Here is a 19715-nt window from a genome sequence, read left to right as displayed (position 1 = left end):
TCGGGTGGGACTTTAACTTAGTCCCTGATCCCACAAAGGACAAGTCCCTTCCCCCATCCCACCCTGACGTTTTCCGAGCCCTTGCATTTGCCAGATTTCTTAAAGAGTCGGGCACGGTCGACATATGGAGGGTAGCCAATCCCGACACTCACGATTACACGTTCTTCTCAAACGCACACAGAGGTCACTTCGGAATTGATGTACTACTGGCCACCAGCACCTTATTCCCATGCTTTAGTAATATCGAAATCCACACAAGAATGGTGTCCGACCATGCGCCCGTCTCGGCAGACCGCTCTATCTTGGGAGGCCCGTACCCCCCTCCTAGGTCCTGGAAACTTAACGACACCTTGCTATTAGATCAGGCGATCAGGGGCGAGGGCGAGGCAGAAGCAGCATTGGTCAACTATTTCAAGGAAAATCAGAACCCCGAAACCCCAATTGGGCTGTTATGGAGGCCATGAAGCCAGTCATAAGGGGGGTATTTATTAGTGCAGCCTCCGAGCAATTTCGAGTCTCCAAAATCCTCACACAAGCTCTAGAGTCCAAACTATCCTCCCTAGAAAATGACCTTAAGACCCAATACTCTAGAAAGGCGGGCAGGGAGCTAAAAAAGGCGAGAATGGCTCAGGAGACGCACTGGGCCGACCGCACGGCGAAGGCTCTGGCATATACGAAACAATTCTATTATCACAAAAGTAATAAGGCGAACCGGTTGCTAGCTTACAAATTGCGAAAAACCCACACCAGAAACAACATTGTTAGTCTTAAGGGGTCAGATGGGTTAAGCAAATGTACTACCTCAGACATAATCGAAACCCTGTCGGACCACCATAAAGCGGTCATGCAAGGTCCACCCACATATCAGGAGGTTAGAGCCCAACAGCAGTGCTATTTGGAATTTTTTCACACCCCCACGTTTACTTCCCCCCCTAGACTCCCTGGAAGCACCAATTTCCTCAGAGGAAATTTTAGAAGCCATCAAATCGCTTAAGAACACCGCCCGAGGCCCGGATGGGCTCACGCCTAAGTTTTATAAATCATTCGCTCACATCCTGACCCCACAATTAGCAGTACTATTCAACTCATTTCTATCTACAAAAAAGGTAACACATTCCATGGCCGAATCAACTACCATCCTACTGCAGAAGCCGGGAAAGGATCCCGAGCAAGCAGCCTTATATAGGCCAATTGCCCTAATGAACACCGACGGGAAAAACGATTCCAAGGTTCTAGCAGCTAGACTAGCTAGGATCCTCCCAGAGTTAATTCACAAAGATCAAACAGGCTTTATCCCGGGCAGAGGGACTCATGATAATATCAGGCGTACACTTAACATAATCAAGTCCGCGAACAGAATGAAAATTCTGCTCCTAGTAATTTCCCTCGACGCACATAAGGCGTTTGATCTAGTGAACTGGGACCTCATTCGGAACACTCTTTCTCATATGGGCCTTGGTCACAACTTTATAACTTGGTTAATGGCATGCTACGTACACCCATCAATGCAACTCTGTGTCAATGGGAGGTAATCGACGAGCATCCCTATATCCAGAGGGACCCACCAGGGGGTGCCCGCTATCTCCCTTGGCGTTTGCCCTATCGATGGAACCGTTTGCCGTGAGAATCCGCCTCAATCACAATATCAAGGGGGTCATGGTGGGTGGGACTGAACATAAAGTGGTGCTCTACGCCGATGATGTACTTTTCACCGTCACCGATCGATCCAGCTTGCTGCAACCTCTATTCGAAGAACTAGAAGCATTCTAGGCATGTTCCGGGTTCAGGGTGAACTATGATAAGTCCTCTGTCCTCCCGATTAACCTCCCAAGGCGCCAGGGAAATACCCTATGTCCCGATCTGCCAATCCCGTGGGCTCACACCTCGGAGCATCTGGGCGTCCAAATCCCCAAATCCAGCTTGTTAATCTACAAACACAACTTCCCTCAGCTATTTAAAACGCTACGTTCAGACCTGAAGCAGTGGGATAAACAGGAGATCTCGTGTCTGGGCCGGGCAGCCGCTGTAAAAATGAACTTACTCCCCAGAGTGCTACATCATTGCCATGCGGTCCCAACTCATATCCCCGAAGCGGACCTTGCCGCTTTACAGTGCGATATTATGAAATTCATTTGGGGAGGGAAGAGACCCCGTATCGCCAGGAAAATCATGACCCGCAGCCGACATCTTGGAGGTCTGGGGGTCCCGGACATCGCTAGATATCGGCGCGCAGCTCAACTCTAGCACGCCATCACATGGACTCGCTCAGGGGATCGCCCAGCCTGGCTGCAACTGGAAGAAGCATGGTGCACGTCCCCCTCGTCAGACTTGCCTCACATCCAGTCCCAGAAAGCCCCACCTGCAGTGTCTCCGCCTCCAGCAACTTGCAATACAGTGGACAGTTGGAAAGCTGCAAATAGAAAGTGGGGAATTAAAAGCTCGCTGGGCCTGCTGACCCCAATCTGGGGCAACCCTGGCTTCTCCCCCGGCCTTTGCTTCCAAAGCTTTGCCAAATGGTCAGAGGGCGGCCTCCATAGAATCTCAGACTTTTTAAATGAAGGCCAGCCGCTCTCCTTTGAGAACTGTAAGACAAAGTTCAACATCACCGAGGAGGAATGATTCCGGTATACTCAGATCCGGCACTAGATCTCGCAACGCTCCGTCAGAGAGCGAGGCTCCAGGGACTTAACACCCCTCGAACTATCATTAACGGCATCCCCTCCAAGAGGGGATATCTCCACCCTCTACAAACTCTTAGAAAAAGCCAACCCTGAATCGAAGGAAAGGTACATGCTGAACTGGGAGCGGGACTTGGGGCGCCCCCTGGACCCTGAGGCCTGGGACAAGATTTGGTCAAGACTCCACAGGAGTACCCAGTGTGTTACTAATAGGGAAGGGGGATATAAAGTATGCTTTAGGTACTATATTACACCATCCCAACTGCATAAAGCGGGCGTGAGGACCTCACCGAACTGCTGGAGGGGGTGTGAGCAAGAGAGGTCGCTTTTCCATCTACTATGGGACTGCCCTAAAGCGGTGCACTATTGGAAGGGGTTTCTGATGCATATCCGAGCAATAACAGGCCTCAATATCCCGTGGGACCCTGGAATAATTTTACTGGGAGACTCGGGGGAGGGGAGCCTGCCGATGTCAGGAAACGCAGCCCGCCTACGCGCTCATCTACTATTGGCGGCCAAGATCGCCCTCACCCGTCTTTGGAAGCACCACGAGGGCCCCTCCATCCCGCTATGGTGGGCTAAGTGTTGGGACATTGTTGTTGCGGAAAGAGTCACTGCAATTCGCCTGGGCAACCTCAATCCCTTCCGGAACACCTGGGCCCCATTTATGGACTATGCGGACCGTTATCCAGCCCTCACACTAAAACCGCCTAGTGTCCGCTGGCTGAACTGAACTCCGCACGGCTATAGCCCGGCCCAATATAGAAATATCCCCCTCCATCATTGCTTTCCTACCAGAATATTGCTATGAATGAGTTGCATGCTAAACCTCACCTTCTAATATCTATTCTTCCACTGTAATTAACTGTCATCACAATCTTGTGCTAATTCCGTTGTCTACTGTTCAATTTGTTTCACTGTTATTGATTAATATTTGAATAAAATGTATATTTTGAAGAAAAAAAAAACCTCACCTTCATCAATCTCGTCATGTCCAAAGTAGACTACGCCAATAGCCTGTATCTGTGCATGCCTGAACGACTTCTAAAAAAACTACAATGCATACAAAATGCGGCGGCCAGACTGCTCCTCAAACTACCCTGAAGAGATCACATCACACCAACGCTGACAACACAACACTGGCTACTAATAAAACAGTGAATCAAGTTCAGATCAATGTGCATTACGCACAGAGAAATCCACGACCAAGGTGCAGACTTCCTAAGAGACAAATTAAGCCTACACCGCCCTAAAAGGACACTAAGATCGAGCAACGACATCCGTTTGGAACCAAAAACCCTACAACAAAAGAAAATTCAGAGGTTCTTCTTTCTTTCACCTTGTTCCAAAAACCTGGAACGAGCTACCAAAGAACATGCGTAACACAAGAAATCACCTCCTATTAAGAAAATTCCTCAAACCATGGCTCTTCAACCCATAACCAGAAGAACTCCTATGGTGGATATACACAGCTGAAACAACGATGAGAGAAGAAACAGATCCTCCCAAACCCCTAATTTACCGCCCATAAACAGTTAAGGAAGAACAATCAAAGGCATACCAATTTACCAACTGAGAGATAAGATACGTTATAACAATACCAAAGAAAGATCAGATGGGTCAGGATGGAAGGTCAGGCATCATATATCAATAACACCTTGTCCTACAAACTACACACAGGCAACAATGGACCACCGACAGAAAATATATAACAAGGGAATGGGTGAATGCAAACTACAGCACCAGTACCAGAGTGGGGGACAAGACACGCCCCTACCTATTACACTAAGTTCAAACAACACAGCTGGTAACGGGCCACGCCATCATTCATAACAATTAGATGGGCAGGAAAAAGGGAAAATATGCCTACCTATAGGACAACTGCATACATAGAACAAGAATTATCAGGACTAAGACATATAACCCACTAACACTATGCTCAATTCTCTGCATACCTAACTCACCCGAAAATACATACAGCCATCTAGCTCAGCAAATCGCACGCACTTCACCACACTGCAACAACAAACAAACACATAAACCACACTAACAGCACACAAGGTCTCACATGGGTCCAATATTCACACCAAAGCTCAGCGCACGGGGGGGCAGAGTCTATCAGTGACGCATACGTCTGCTCCTCTACACTTGCAATAATAAACTTCAGGGTGACCTCCCTCATTTTTTATTCTTTAGCTCGCTTTCACATAACTTCAGCTTAAGGCTCTTTGTTGCATTATTAAAAGAACAACTGTAGAACAAAATCTGATGTGAATAATACCTTTGTTCTTTACTGAACAAAGAAGCTGCTTATGCAGTCTACTCATTCATAGACGGGGCTTTATTACTCAATCAAGAATGCCATCAGAACAATTACTTGTTTTTATATTCTGTATGGGTTTTATTATTATGTTTGTATTGGACTGTTTTAACTTTGTATTGTATTCTTTTATGATGGATTTAACCTTCAAAATAAAGATTTGAACTAACTACTGACCTAATCTAAGTAAAATTAATCAATTCATAACAAAAGGCCCAGTATTATGGCCCTCCCATTCTCATAAGAAGTGCCCCAGTTGCTGCGTGATGTACCAGTACCTGTATATGGAGTCCTTGTCTGCGTCCATCGGCGTCTGAGGTGGCACATGAACGGGGCTCACCCCACCTGTTGCTGTATCAGAGCAGATTTGCTCTGGTTCAGTTTTCAAGTCACTGACCACTTGCATCTGAAAAAGAAGAGTGAATGGTTGAATCCATGGCTGCAGCGACTTGAGTAATTATCCGCTTAATATGCAAGAGCCAACAGATGATTTACTTTGTGAGGTCAGACCCCCCAAACTTATAGCGATTTTGCGATCCTGCAAAATGCAGCAAAAAACAGCATTCTTTTTTTTTAAAGCACAAATACGGCAGTTTTAAAAGAGCCGTCCAATCCCCAAAGGCCATCTGAATGGGTGCATCTTATATGATCCCATTCAGAGGGCCTTTTTCACCCCCTTCGTGAAAAACAGGGGGCGTTAGCGCATCCCAAATTTACAAAACAAGATGCGCTTTTAAATGTGCTGAAATATTGGACAACCCTTTGCGCCTGCTTTGAAAAGGCGCAGAGGGGGGGCACTGCATGACAGGGTCTTTCCTGTCCCTGTCATGCAATTTCTTTCATTTTTTTCAAGTGAGACAGCAAAGGTATAAACCGCTGCTGTCTCACTTGCATTTCTGTTCCTCAAACGGGATAGAAGAACAAGTTACTCTCTTACCTGTTAACGTTCTTTCAATGGGATGGTCCGACGACGTATTCCATATCTATGACAGTAATCACCACAGCTGTGCTGCTTCAGAAAATCTTTCGGCGTCTGCATCCTGCGTCGATGACGTCGATACGCCGCCCTCGAGGACCTCCTCCGACGGCCGACGTCACTGGATGTTAGAAGTAGGACACACGACGCCCATAGCCTCAGTTGTAGTTTTTTCCCCAGAACGTGCGGCACCAGTCTTCTGCCAGTCTGACCACACAAAGCCTTGCGGAAACGTAAGCTGCAATCGCATAAGGAATTCTGCAGCGGGGAAGGCAGGGAGGGAGGGATATGGAATACATCATCGGACCATCCCATCGAAGGAACGTTAACAGGTAAGAGAGTAACTTGTTCTTCGAGGGGATTGGGTCCTCTGACGTATTCCATATCTATGACAGACTCCCAAAGCAGTACCAACGCAAGGAGGTGGGAAAAGAATTTAGAATACAGAAATTTAGAATGCCCAATCAAATTGCAGAGTAAAGGACCACCTTGCCAAAGGCCAGATCCTGCCCACGGATAGAATCGAGGGAGTAGTGACGTACAAAAGTATGGACCGAAGCACAGGTGGCTGCATCACAGATGTTAAGAATAGGAACACCCCTCTGTAGGGCAGTAGAGGCAGCCATACCCCTGGTAGAATGGGCCCGCAAGCCGACCGGCGGGTCCTTACCCGCCAAGCGGTAACATTCAGAAATTGCCAGAATAATCCAGCGAGACAAAGTCTGCTTAGTAACCGCTTGTCCCAAACGCCTTGCAGCGTAACCAGCCTATGGAGCCTCTCCTCTTCCTTACCAGGATGCAGAGGAGGATAAAATGCCGTAAGAATAACCTTCTGGCCTAAATGAAATTCCGACACCACCTTCGGAAGAAAGGAAGGACGAACTCTAAGGACAACCCTGTCCTTATGAAATACAGTGAAGGGTGGCTTAACTGAAAGTGCCTGTAACTCACTCACTCTGCGAACGGAAGTGACCGCAACCAAAAATACAGTTTTAAGAGTTAACAGTCTCAAAGGGCAAGAATGCAAAGGCTCAAACGGAGCACCCATCAGAAGCTTGAGGACAAGGTTCAAATCCCAACCGGGCACCTGGAAAGGTGACAGAGGGAACACATTAGTGAGCCCTTTTAGAAACTGAGAAATTAAAGGGAGTTTAAAATAAGAACACTCTTCAGACGAACGCTTAAATATGGACAGCGCGCCAGGTAACCTTTAACGGTACCCACTTGCAAGCCCCTGTGGGCTAAATAAAGCAAAAAAGACAGAACCACAGGAATGTCACATTAAAACGGATCCGCATTCTTAACCCTGCACCAGTCGCAGAACTTTCTCCAACGGCAACGGCACAGGGACTTTGTTGCGGCCCTTCTGGCCGAAAGCACCACCTCCATCACGTCTTCAACCAAGCGTGAAGGATCTGACCTCTGGATGGAGAACCTGACCCCCCCTCCCGTGAGAGCAGATCGTCTCGGTAGGGAAGACGACGTGGAGGGCAGATGGACAAGTCGAGAAGGTCCGGGTACCACGTCCTCCGGGCCCATGCCGGAGCAATGAGGATCATCTGGGAACCGAACCTCCGTAACCTCTGCAGCACTTGCGGGATGACGGGGACTGGAGAAAACGCGTACAGCAGTGGGAATGACCACTCCACCACAAACGCGTCTCCTAAGGCTCCTCTTGGAGGAAATTCCCGCAAGCAGAACCTTTCGCACTTCCGGTTGACACTGGAGGCAAAGAGATCCATTTGAGAGGTCCCCCAAAGGTCGAAGATCTCCAGGAGAATCTCCTGAGCCAACTCCCACTCGTGAGAGATCGCGCTCTGCCTGCTCAGAGCGTCCGTCGTCTCATTTTCGTCTCCGGCCAGATGAACTGCAGAGATCACAACTTCCTGCTGGAGTGCCCAGAACCAGAGCTGCATCGCCTCCCTGCACAGAGGAAGTGACCCTGCCCCCCCCCTTTTTTTGAGGTAGTGCATGGCCACTGTGTTGTCCGTCAGGATCAGGACATTCTTTCCTCGCACAGTCGGCAGAAAAGCCTTCAGGGCAAGCCTGATGGCACTCAGCTCCAACAGACTGATATGAAGTCTGGACTCTGACGGAGACCAACGACCGCTGACTCGTTGGCAATAGCTCCCCATCCTATGAGGGATGCGTCCGTCACGATCGTCACCTCCGGCCAGGGTAGCCAAAATGGAGCCGCCTTCATCAGATTGCCTTTGACGGCCCATCACAGAAGGTCCTGGGCGACCGAGGGCGGCACCTGAACGGGGTCTGACATCCTGCCGGAGGACTGAGACCACTGGAGCTTGAGTGCCCATTGCAAAGATCTCATTCGCAACCTGGCCTCTGGCACCAGAAGAATGCAGGATGCCACGAGGCCGAGCAATCTCAAGAACTCGAACGCAGGGAGACTCTGGGCATGTTGAAACTTTAGCACCATCTGCTGAATGTGATGAGCTCTCACCTGGGGAGGAAAACACTGCCCCAGGGACGTGCCGAGCACTGCTCTGATGTACTGGAGCCTCTGAGTTGGCGTCAAGTGGGACTTCTTTAAGTTGAGGGAGAAGCCCAGCTTGTGGAGGGAGTGGCAGGTGATGGACAGATGATCCAGGACTTGCTTGGGAGAGCGCACCCTGACCAATCAATCGTCCAGGTAGGGGTAGACGTGAATCCCCCCTTTCCTGAGATGCGCTGCCACCACTACCATGAGCTTGGTGAAGACCCTCGGGCGGAGGTCAACCTGAACGGCAGGACCCGAAGCTGAAAGTGCGAGTCGCCAACCGCGAACCTCAGGTACTTCTTGTGCTTTGTGCTTTGGATGGATCGGCACATGAAAATAAGCGTCCTTGAGGTGAAGAGACACCAACCAGTCCTGAAGTTGAAGGTCCTGGAGGGCTTGAGAAAGAGTAACCATCTTGAACTTGTCCTTCCTGAGGAGTTTGTTCAAACCGCGCAAGTCCATGATGGGTCTCAATCCCCCGTCTTTCTTGGAAATAAAAAAATAAGGGGAATACCATCCCTTGTTCCTCTCCGCTACAGGCACCAGTTCTATGGCGCCTTTCTCTAGCAGGGCTTGAACCTCCTGCACAAGGAGCGGACTCTTCAACGAGAGATTCCCCGGTAGATTGTTGTGAGGCCTCTGCTGAAAGGGAAGACAGTAGCCATGGGCTATGATCTCCAGCACCCACACATCTGAAGTAATGGCATGCCATTCGACAAGATGCTGTGCCAGCCTTCCCCCAACTGGCGAACCATGGGACATGGCCTCATGACTGAGCTGAAGCGGCTGCGGCGTTGCCTGAGGGCAAAGAGGCAACTGCCGAGCGGCCTTGGCACCTCGAGTACCTTGCTTTCCACCTCTGGCACTCCTACTGTGGCCCCTTTGACTGGCAGCTCCTCTCGCTTTACCAAAGGATGAGTAATAACGAAAAGGAACCTCCCCTCCATTGCTGTCCCCTAGGACGAAAAGGCAGACGTTGGCGAACTGCAGCGCCCAACGACTTTGCTGCAGCTTTGGAGGTCTGCAACCTCTCAAGGCTCTCGTCAGCCTTGCTGCCAAAAAGATGGACACCATTGAGGGCATGTTGAGGAGCCGGGCCTGCACATCAGGAGCAAACCCCGACTTCCGCAACCACGCAAACCTGCGTATTACGGTGCTTGCCGCCATGGACCGGCTGATGCAATCTGCCATGTCCAAACCCGACTGAACAGCCTCACACATGGCATCCTTGCCACCCTGGACCATAGCAAGAAAACCATCCGTTCGTCCCCTTCGGGAATGTGTTCAGCCACTAAGGAAACACAGTTCCACAGAGTGTGCGTGAAACGTGACAAGGCACATACGGAGTTGGCAGCCTGAAGAGCCATACCCCCTGAAGAAAATACTTTCTTCGCCCAACCATCAAAACGCTTGTCGTCCCCATCAGGAGGGATGGTAGGATACAATGCGTGCTTTGCTGGGGCCGTAGCCGCCTGCACCACCAAACTCTCCGGAGTGGGGTGCTTGGTCAAGTAGCAGGGGTCGCTACTGGCTGGGCGGTAGTTTTGTGACAAAGACTTGCCCACTGCCGGGAGACTCTCCGGAGCAGTCCAAGCCGCTGCCGCCACCCTCCTCTGTAAAGCCATATGGAACGGCAGTACCGGGTCAGTTGGTGGACCTTGGTCGAGGATATCCGTGAGGTCATCCTGAAGAAAATCCCCTGGGGGAGCAGACCACCCCAAGTACTCGGTGACCCTAGAAATAAGGCGCCGGTACGAGGAGTCGGCATTGGTGCCATGCTCAGGCCTACAAAACTCCACCTCCGGAGAGGTGTCCAGACCACTGGCGTCGTGCAGGGACTGACGCAGGTCCTCAATCTGACTATGTCCCGAGAGAATCCCATCTGGCACCGTATCAGGAACCATGCCCTCATCAGAGCCCTCATCCACCTCAGAACTGTACTCAAGATGGTGGAAAGGGGGCACAGAATGGGGAACAAAGCTTGCTTGGCCTTAGCCTTTCTAGGGGTTCCACCGTACCCCAGGATACCCCCGTCGAAACAGCCTCGAAAGGCGTCGAGTGAATCGGCGTCGACACCGAACGTGGCGCCGACAGCATCGACAGCGCCAGCACAGGCCACAAGGGCAGAGCCCCAAGCGTGCCCTTCGACAGCCTGGGCGCCAATGGCGTCGACGACTTCCTCGGAGGTGGAGCCTCGAGAGAGTCCCTCGCCGACCTCGGCGTCAACGTCTTCTTCGAAGACGTCACAGGTACGCGGTCTCGAGCGCGTCGAGGACCGGGACCTGGAACGGTCATGACTAGAACGATTCCCCTTGTCCGAGCGGGACTGTTCCCGCGAATCGTGCCGACCACCCGAGCCCGAAGGCGTACGAGCGGTGTCTCTAGTCCGATCACACCCGACACCACTCGGAGGCGTGGACAGACCAGTGCCCTGCGATTCGAGAATCGCTAGCATTTTCTTACCAAAGGAAGCCCATTCCTCCGGAGTCGCATGCTTGGTGGGATAAGCGACCCGGCGACGGGCGGAGGCCTCGGACAAGGACGGGGAAGGCGACCGATGACAGCGCTTCCTGGAGTGCCTCGAAGAGGCAGAGGAGTGGCGGGACCCACTCCGGGACCGAGACCCACCGGACTTCCGACGACGATGCGGAGAGTCGCCCCTCGAATCGTCTGTCGAAAGCCCTGTGGACCTCAACTTCCGGGGCTTGGACACCTTACCGACCGACAGTTTCTTCTTGTGCTCCCGCAAGGCTTTGGACGTAAGCGACTGTCAGTCGACACAATCATCTGTGTCATGGACCTCCCCGAGGCACCAGAGGCAGGCGCTGTGCGAATCCGTCACCGACATCTTGGACCCGCAGTCCCCACACTTCTTGAAGCCCGGACGCAGGGTGGAAGAAGAGGAAGACATCTCGAAAACGTCTCACAAACGAACAGGTTCTAAGAACCGAAAGAACCGAAACTCCAAAGAGTCGAGGCGCTCAAGATCTCTGAAGCAAACACGCCCGCAGAAAAAACGGAACTGAGTCTACGGGCGTCGTGCGTCCTACTTATAACATCCAGTGACGTCAGCCATCGGAGGAGGTCCTCGAGGGCGGCGTATCGATGTCATCGATGCAGGACGCAGAAAGATTTTCCGAAGCAGCACAGCTGTGGTGATTACCGTCATAGATATGGAATAAGTCGGAGGACCCAATCCCCTCGAAATGTGTTCATTTGGTTCACATTTTACAGTGGCGGGCCTGTTAAGGGCCTGTCACAGTCAAACGCGCTGGGACCCTGTAGAACATTGTCGGGAAAGCGCTTCCAACATGGACGTATTCACGGCGGCCGGTCAGGGTATCGTTTGCGCTACAGCTCAGCCTGTGGAAATGCCAGGCCACATTGGAGAATATGGTGACCTGCTCATTTGCCAAAATGGGTTATCTAAAAATACCATATCCTCTCCTCTATTTTTACATAGTGAACTTTTTGCGGATCTATGCCAAAATCTACATTTTTTTTAAATTAAAAAATGGTCACAATATGAGAGGAAAAGGAGGGAGAGGGGGAGTGATGGCTGAGATGTGGAGTGGTAGACAAGGAAGCAGAGGGAGGGCAGTGGGTCAGAGTTGGATGCAGTGGGGAAGAGAGCAGAGAGGAAGCAGTAGAGCGGTGGGGCCAGAATTCTGAGAGGGAATAGCAGGCCACAAATCCAAGAGGGAGCAGAGGTACAGAAAGAAGTGGGAGCAGTGGGCCAAAAAGCAGAGAGGGATCACTTTGCCAGAAAGAGGCAGTGAGCTGCAGACTGGGAGAAAGGATGAGGGAAGAGTGTGAAAGAATAAAGTACTGTATACTGCGGGAGGAATTGTGGGGGTGTAAAGTGTGAGTTGGGAGTATGATTTGGAGTGTGTCAGGGACTGGGGAGAGTGAACTGTGACTTGGTAGTGTGACAGAGTATGTGAGTATGTGTATGACAGAGTAAGAGGTTTGGGAATGCAAGTTGTGATGGGGAATTGGTGAGACGTACGAGGTGTGTTGGTCAGAGAGGTGCTTGGGGGATTTGAGAACATAGAATGGGAATATTTTAAATATTACAACTGATAATGATCAATACTGTTAATAATATTGAATGGGCAAGCACATTAAATCAAAAATGTAGCCAAAACAACCACTGTTCTGCCAAGCCAAAGACATCAAGAACTCTTCCTAGGTACAAATAATGACACCATGGTTCTCTTGTAGCCTTGCACACTGACTCTTTCCTGCAATGTGCCAATCTTAAACCCTCCAGTCAATCAGAAATGTGCCACAAAAATTCCCATTTCATAGCGCAATATCCTGGAGGGTCTGTGATGTGCATGAAATCAATCGTGTCCCTGTGAAAGGACGTTGTACTGTAATCACACCCATGAGTCCCCAAGATAATGAATTAAGTATTTAATTTCATACAATATTGTGTCTCATCTAGGTGCATTGCCTTATACTCACATCTAGGCATCCCTACGGCCATGCATGTAATTGCCTCTTTTATACACGGGTAATCTAGCTCAGTGGCGACCCGTTCGTCTTGGAAGCAAGACGACACAGGGCAACACAGGTTTGAATCCCGGGTTACTCTTAGAAACCTCTTCGGTATTACTTGCATTATAAAAGCAACAATTAGAATTATAATAATAATAATAATACACTACTGTGCCTAGGTATGCCTGTGAAAGTGCACTGCATTTTGCAGACACCTAGGTATACTTAAGATGACTTAATGAAACTGTGATGAATCTAATGATGTCATCACTTTTCCGGGTGTGGCTTCACCCCATGTAGCCAGGGGACGGTAACCGCTACTTGATTCTGACCCTGAGAGCGGCTATATGAGGAAGGACCAAACGGGGGGAGGCAACCCTCAGGGGAATAACATGACATAATTGGAAGGAGTCTCCAATCCTGCATTCCCTTTTCGGGATGTTCCCTCCATTCCAAATGCCCTGATGGCATATTGTAACACTCCCCCCTCAACCACTGGCCAAACCTACTTCAAGTAATTCCGTATCATCACATAAGGAACGGTATGCCAAAAACTGAGATGAGGAAGAGGCAGGAAGCAGTAATGATCACTCCCAGTCAGATATGTTGGGAAGGAGCCTAGTGCTTTCGTACATTTCCAAACTTTCCAAGCGCTTTTGAATTAGGCAAAGCTTCTGTTAACTGTTTTCTAAGCCATGCAAGAGTCCAGGGGGGAGGAGGGTCACTAAATAAAGATAGTTGGGATTGAAATCTAAGTACAAACAACTATGTAGATGGATTTATATGGAAAACTGACGTACATTATAAGTTAGCTTTGCTCAAAGCATACAGTAAAAGTCAGGCTGTGCTAAATATAGACTACATGCAGGCTAGAGTGCACAAACTGGCTGGGCAACTGTTCCTGTCGATCACAAGCCAATGTAGACTTTGATTCAGCACGACAGAGTACTAGGCAAACAGGTTTTTTTTGTATGAATTACTGGACCATATCAAATATAATTATGTTGAGTTAAGTGTTGAGAGACTGGCGTGAAGATGTGTTATGTATGAATGTTTATAACATAGTAAATTATGCTAAACAAGAGGGACAAAGTATTCCGGTTAATGCAGCATTATGTAAAGCAGGGAACCTGGCCATGCAACACTGGAGACACTGCAGCATCCCTTGTATGGCAAGAAAGACACGTTTGGAGGAGCTCTGCTGGTATCCAGTACCAAGTCAAGAGTATTTAAGCACCAGGCACAGCATCAGTATTCAGGACCTGGGAGCCAGCGACGACAACAGAATGCTGGCCCCAAATGCCATTTGCCTAATCCTCATGATCTGTAAAGATTAAAGTCTTGTTATCACCTGCAAGATAGATTCATGACTTAATTCCCTAGAGGTGTGCATTGTTTATGGTGATTATGGGTAAATTGGGGATCACTTTCAGTGGTGACCGCGACATGACCTCAGTCTTCCCCCAGACTTTGCGAAGCCCCAGGCCAAGTCAGCCACGCCCAACTATAGTGACCGTCCCCTAAATAAATAAATAAAATGTGTTTCCTGAGCGGTTTTAGTAGAAGCCATTTTAAAAGAAATCCTCTCTGCTCACTGGAACAGGGCGTGGCTCCAGAAAGACAGGCCAGCATGTGACTTTGTAACAGAGGAAGCCCGAGTGAACAACGACCACGTGAGTATACTCTTGCAGGTGATAACAAAATGGGAACATGTATGTGTTGGTGATGTGAATGGTATGGTGATGTCTAATATATTGGTGATATGAAAGATATTATGGTAATGTACGAGGTCAATGGTATAAGGACTTGGTGATGTATTATGGCATAGGACTTTTGGTGATGAAGTTTTGGTGATGAAGTATAAAATAGGACTTTTGGTGATAAGGCATAAGATTGGATAGGATAGTTTAGATTTCAGGTGATGTGTTGAGTAGATTGGATAAAAAGTGGGTCATGTATTGAAATTGTCACATTTTTCTGTTTTTCTAATTTTCATAATGAAAAAGGGAAGGAAAAGGATCCCCAGCTTATAAGGACTGGGAGGTAGTACCACACAGTATTCTTCTTAGGACGATAAAAGCACTAAGTGGTATTACGTAGTGGCTTGGTATATAAGGAATGGGCCTGGATGCTATTACATTTTTATATTTTCTCTCGCTGTCTTTTGTGGTAAAAAAGGAAGGAAGGTGGATGAGTCACGGTGTGTATGTGTATGTGTGAAACCAAAGTGAAGAAAGTGTAAAAGTGGGTGGGGGGAAAAAGTGGGTTGATCTGTATTTTTGAAGCACGTGCAGCATAGCAGTAGGGTTTAAGTGAAGCATTAGGGACGCGCGGAACATTATGGAGGAAGAAACACCAATAAAATACATGCATAGGGTTCTGCCACTGTGACAGAATAAATAAACACGTGATAGTAGAAACAAAGGAAGGGGGGACCTCCTGCTCCTGGCCAGTACATGACTCCCATAACAGAAACATGCTAGAAGAAACGTCCATCTTTGTAGCAGCAAAATATGAAGGGAACAAGTCCCAAAAAAGAGAAGAGATTCTAGATCTCTGTAAATTAGTTGGGGATATAGGAGATCAGGAAGGTGAAAAAGAGATCCAATGTAAGGGGATATACCCTGTAACGCCTAAACCTGCAGTAGGGTATGAAAACCCAGTCTATAATCCTCCAGAGGTAGAGAGAGTGTCAACAGGATTAGCAACTAGGAGGGGGGACTTCAGAGCTTTTGCACCTCCATATAACCCATCCACAAGCGCTGATATGCCCATAGCATTAGTGCACCCAAGTAGACATTGACAATGAGCTAAGAGCATTGCAGGAAAGGTTGGTCAGGTTACAAGTGCCTGAAGTATCACCAGAAATAAGGGTACCGGAGCAGAAAACAGGGGATTGGAATTCAGGAGATTTTTTGTTCAGGTTAAACCCTGGGGCAATAAGAAATGTTTGTGTTGAAAAAGATGATGGGAAGAGTGTATGGACAGTCCTGGGACAAGAAGTAGAACAAGCAAGGGATAATGGAGGGGAAGATAGAGGTAGTAGAAATAATGAAGGGGTGGGGCAAGAAGGAGATCAAGGAGAGGAGGCGGCAAGAAACCTGTCCCTGTCACAGGAGGCAGTGGGGAGGGACAGACCAAGAAATAGACCAGATTTAATCATGGTAGTACAAGATCAGAATATTAAACGGGTAGAAAACAAAATAGATATGCAGATGCCTCTAACACAAAGAAGTAGGGATAACGCAGTATGTGCCATGACCTCAAATGGACAGAAATAATTTGACTAAAGCTCTCCCCCAGCTTATAGACGGAGCTAGTAAATGGATCTATGAATGTGAAAAACAAACAGCAGGGGTAGCCTTAGCACCAGGAGACTTGAAGTGTTTACTGGTCACCATAGTCGGGGAGCAGGCTGGGGACATATGGGCAAGGGCTGGGATAAGTCTTGCAGATAATGAACTTGATGGAGCAGCCTTTGATGAGATAAGGGTATGGAATGCCCTACGAAGGATGTACCCAGATACCCCTGACTTACATTCTTTAATGCAGTGCACAATGGGCGATGAGGACCCAGTTAGGTTTATTCTTAAGTTAAAGGAAATGTGGGGAGTTGAGACAGTACAATTTTTCTATTTTATTGTAAAGAGGGGACTACCAAAAGAGGTCCCAAAGGCACTAGATACAATTGTGGGAATTGAAGCTAAAGGGTGGCCAGAGATACAAAGTATAATAGTTCACAACTGTAAGAGAATCAAGGAGTGGGACAGGGAGACAGTCCAGAAGCGGTGAATTGACGAGGCAAGACTAGTGGAAAAGAAACTAAATAAGGTTGTCGTTCAAGCACCAGTGAAGGCACCGGCTCAGGGGGAAAGGACAGGAGATACTCAAATTGGGAATGCCACAACTGCAGCACTATGGGGCGAAGGAGGACAGGGAAAATGGGGAGGGGGGTGCAGTACCCCAACCCACAGTGGCAGTATGAAGAAGCACCAAGGGGGAAATGAGGATTTCGAGGAGCAAGAGCAGGAGACTTTGGGAGGATAGGGCCTCGGGGAGGAGGATTGGGAACATCACAGTGCTGGTTTTGCGGGAAATGGGGGCATTTTGTAAGGGAATGCAGGAACAGGCCTGGGATGAGATTTAATTATGGGCCATCACCTTCAGGGCTAGGGTTCGAAGGGCCTCAAGGAAGGAGACAACAGCAATTTGGCTAGGGATCAAAATCAGTTCCCTTATGAAGCTGACCGGTAAAGGCAACAACTACAGCAGGGTGAGGGAACACAGTTTAACAGAATGGCAGGGGGAACAGGTGCCCCATTCCAAGGAGTTTCAATGACGGGGCGGACCTTTTTTATTCCCCAGGACAAATACATATTCTGATTAGGACAGCCCACAGAAAGCATGTGCATGTCCAATCCTATTGATAACCACAGACCCTGAAGAGGAGCCTTTGGTGGAAGAGGAAATAGGAAACAAGCAATTTGTATTTATGGTAGATTCAGGTGCAACTAAATCATGCATCATGGAGGGGAACTTTCCATTATCAGGTAAAAACTCTTTACATGCAGGGATTTTCTGGGGCTATCTCTATAGTTCCATAGACTGAGGAGCTAGATATAAAAGTGGGAGGGGAGATAGTACGAGCCCCCTTGTTATATTCAGAGAGTTCCCCAGTGAACTTGTTGGGTAGGGATCTGCTCAGTATCAGTCACAGAACAAGGGGAAGTGTGTTCCACTCCATGGATGTGTGTTGCTCAAGCAATGGTAATAATCAATGCAATAGCAAGGGTGTCAGTAGTACATGGGGTTCCTGTGGTACCAGATTTTATATTATATTATATATATATATAATTTTGTTATGGTATTAAGGTATTACTAAATGAAGTGCCTCAAATTGTGACAAAGTGTTGGCAAGTGCCTACAGATTTTATTTTCCGACCCATGGTGCCACCCGAGATGGTGGCAGGGACAATATTGTCATTAGGTTTGCAAGGACTAGTAGTGTCAGAAAAAAGAGTAGTCCTAATTGGAACAGACCATGTTGGGTGCGAGTGGCGCACAATATTATGTATAGACCGAACAGTGTAATTAAAGGAAATGATGAAAAGGGAGTTGAGGACAGTGAGCAAAATGGGGAGATTATTTTGGGAATCTGCATCCCCTGTGATATCATGGTGCAGTATAAGGAGGTACAGTGCCCCCTGAGGTCAGTAGTAACTCAGATGTGATATGTGCCAGCATAATTATGGACTGCTAATCCACATGATGTTGGGTTACTGAGAGATGTGACCCCAGTACAGATTACATTGAAGTCGGATGCTTTGCACAAAATCGTCCAGTATGTGGATGATCGGTTGGTATGTAGTGAAAAGGATCATCAGTGCAGGAGGGGTTCTATTGCAATATTGCAAATGCTGGCTCACAAGAGATACAAAGCAGATACAAAGCAGATACAAAGAAGCTACAATACTGCCAACAGGAGGCACTATACTTGGGACAACTCATTGTTGTAATGGGGAAAAAAATAAAAATGATCAGATAGGGCGGCGGCAGTACGCACCGCCCCTAGGCCCAGTACTGTGAAGGAAATGTAGCAGTTTTTTGGGTTCATGTAATTTTTGTAGGGCATGGATCCTAGACTATAGAGTCTACACAAGGCGACTGTTACAAAGTCTCAAGGAAGGACAGAGGACTTAAAAGTACATTTGAATGGACTGATAAAATGACTAGACAATTTGAGGACTTAAGCTATTTGCACGGCCCCTGTTTTAGCAACTCCAGATTATTTACAGGAGTTTCATTTATTTTCCCACTCTGATGAACGGCTCATGAATTGACGGAAGGAGACATATTATATGGTGATGGGTCATAAATAATTGACCTGGGTATGGGACGGAAGCACACAGGGGCGGTAGTAGTGGGACACGGTAAGGGGGGGTGGGGGGAGAAATATTGACCACCCCTGTAGAAAGCGAGACCATGGTTCCATACACAGCATTGCCCATATTACAACGGGCCATTATTATCTGGGGAACTGATCAGCCCCAGGTTTAAAGGTCCATATGAGGTGGTGTTCTGTACTCCTCTCGCGGTCTATATGAAGGAGTTCGATATTGGGTGCATCTCTCTGGTGTTCTAAGAGCACCTGAGAAAAGGTAATGTTTAGGAAGGGCATAGCCAAAAGACATTTTTGAGGATCCATGCCAGGGTGGTGTGCAGTGGCACACGTCTGTTTTGTTCCTTTCTTTTTAAAGGTTTTCGTTTTTTCTTGTTTTTTCTTTTGTCCAGTTTTTATTTTATTTTTAATTTTTTGTTGTTTTGGTTTTTTTTTGTTTTTTTAAGGTCCAGGATCCAGTCAGCCTTGGTGGAAAAATTGCCTCTTTTTCCCTGTCTCTCTCTCCGTCTCTCTCTCTCTCTCTCTCTCCCTCTCCCCCCCTTTCTCTCCCTTCCTTTCTATCCCTCCCTTTCTCTCTCTACCTCTCTCTCCCTCTCCCTCCCTTTCTCTCCCTTCCTTTCTATCCCTTCTTTTCTCTACCTCTCTCTCTCCCTCGCCCTCCCTTTCTCGCCCTCCCTTTATGTTTCTCTCTCCTTCTTGGTAACCTTTTCTCTCCTCTCCAGGAATAAGCAAAGATGGGTGACCGACCTCTGTTATGTAGGGATAATGATAAATAAATATGTTATTTAGTCTAAAGGTAGTAGTACTATGATGTTTTGTATGACACTGGTCGTGGTTGTTGG

The 19715-nt window shown here is 48.1% G+C and overlaps 1 protein-coding gene across 2 annotated transcripts in view; it reads right to left on the bottom strand.

Moving 5' to 3' along the window:
• The window catches only part of PKNOX1 (PBX/knotted 1 homeobox 1), an 817124-nt gene that overhangs the window by 605379 nt on the left and 192030 nt on the right, over nucleotides 1-19715 (bottom strand). For both annotated transcript variants that reach the window (XM_069635659.1, XM_069635660.1), the window contains one exon: nucleotides 5277-5404. In XM_069635659.1, coding sequence (XP_069491760.1) covers nucleotides 5277-5404 — 128 coding nt within the window. The remainder of the gene's footprint in view (nucleotides 1-5276; nucleotides 5405-19715) is intronic.

Source organism: Ambystoma mexicanum, chromosome 7p (genome assembly GCF_040938575.1).
Source record: "Ambystoma mexicanum isolate Mex_15411 chromosome 7p, UKY_AmexF1_1, whole genome shotgun sequence".
Classification (NCBI taxonomy): domain Eukaryota; kingdom Metazoa; phylum Chordata; class Amphibia; order Caudata; family Ambystomatidae; genus Ambystoma; species Ambystoma mexicanum.
The sequence above is the reverse complement of the archived record's forward strand: the minus strand, read 5'-3'. Positions and strand labels throughout refer to the sequence as shown.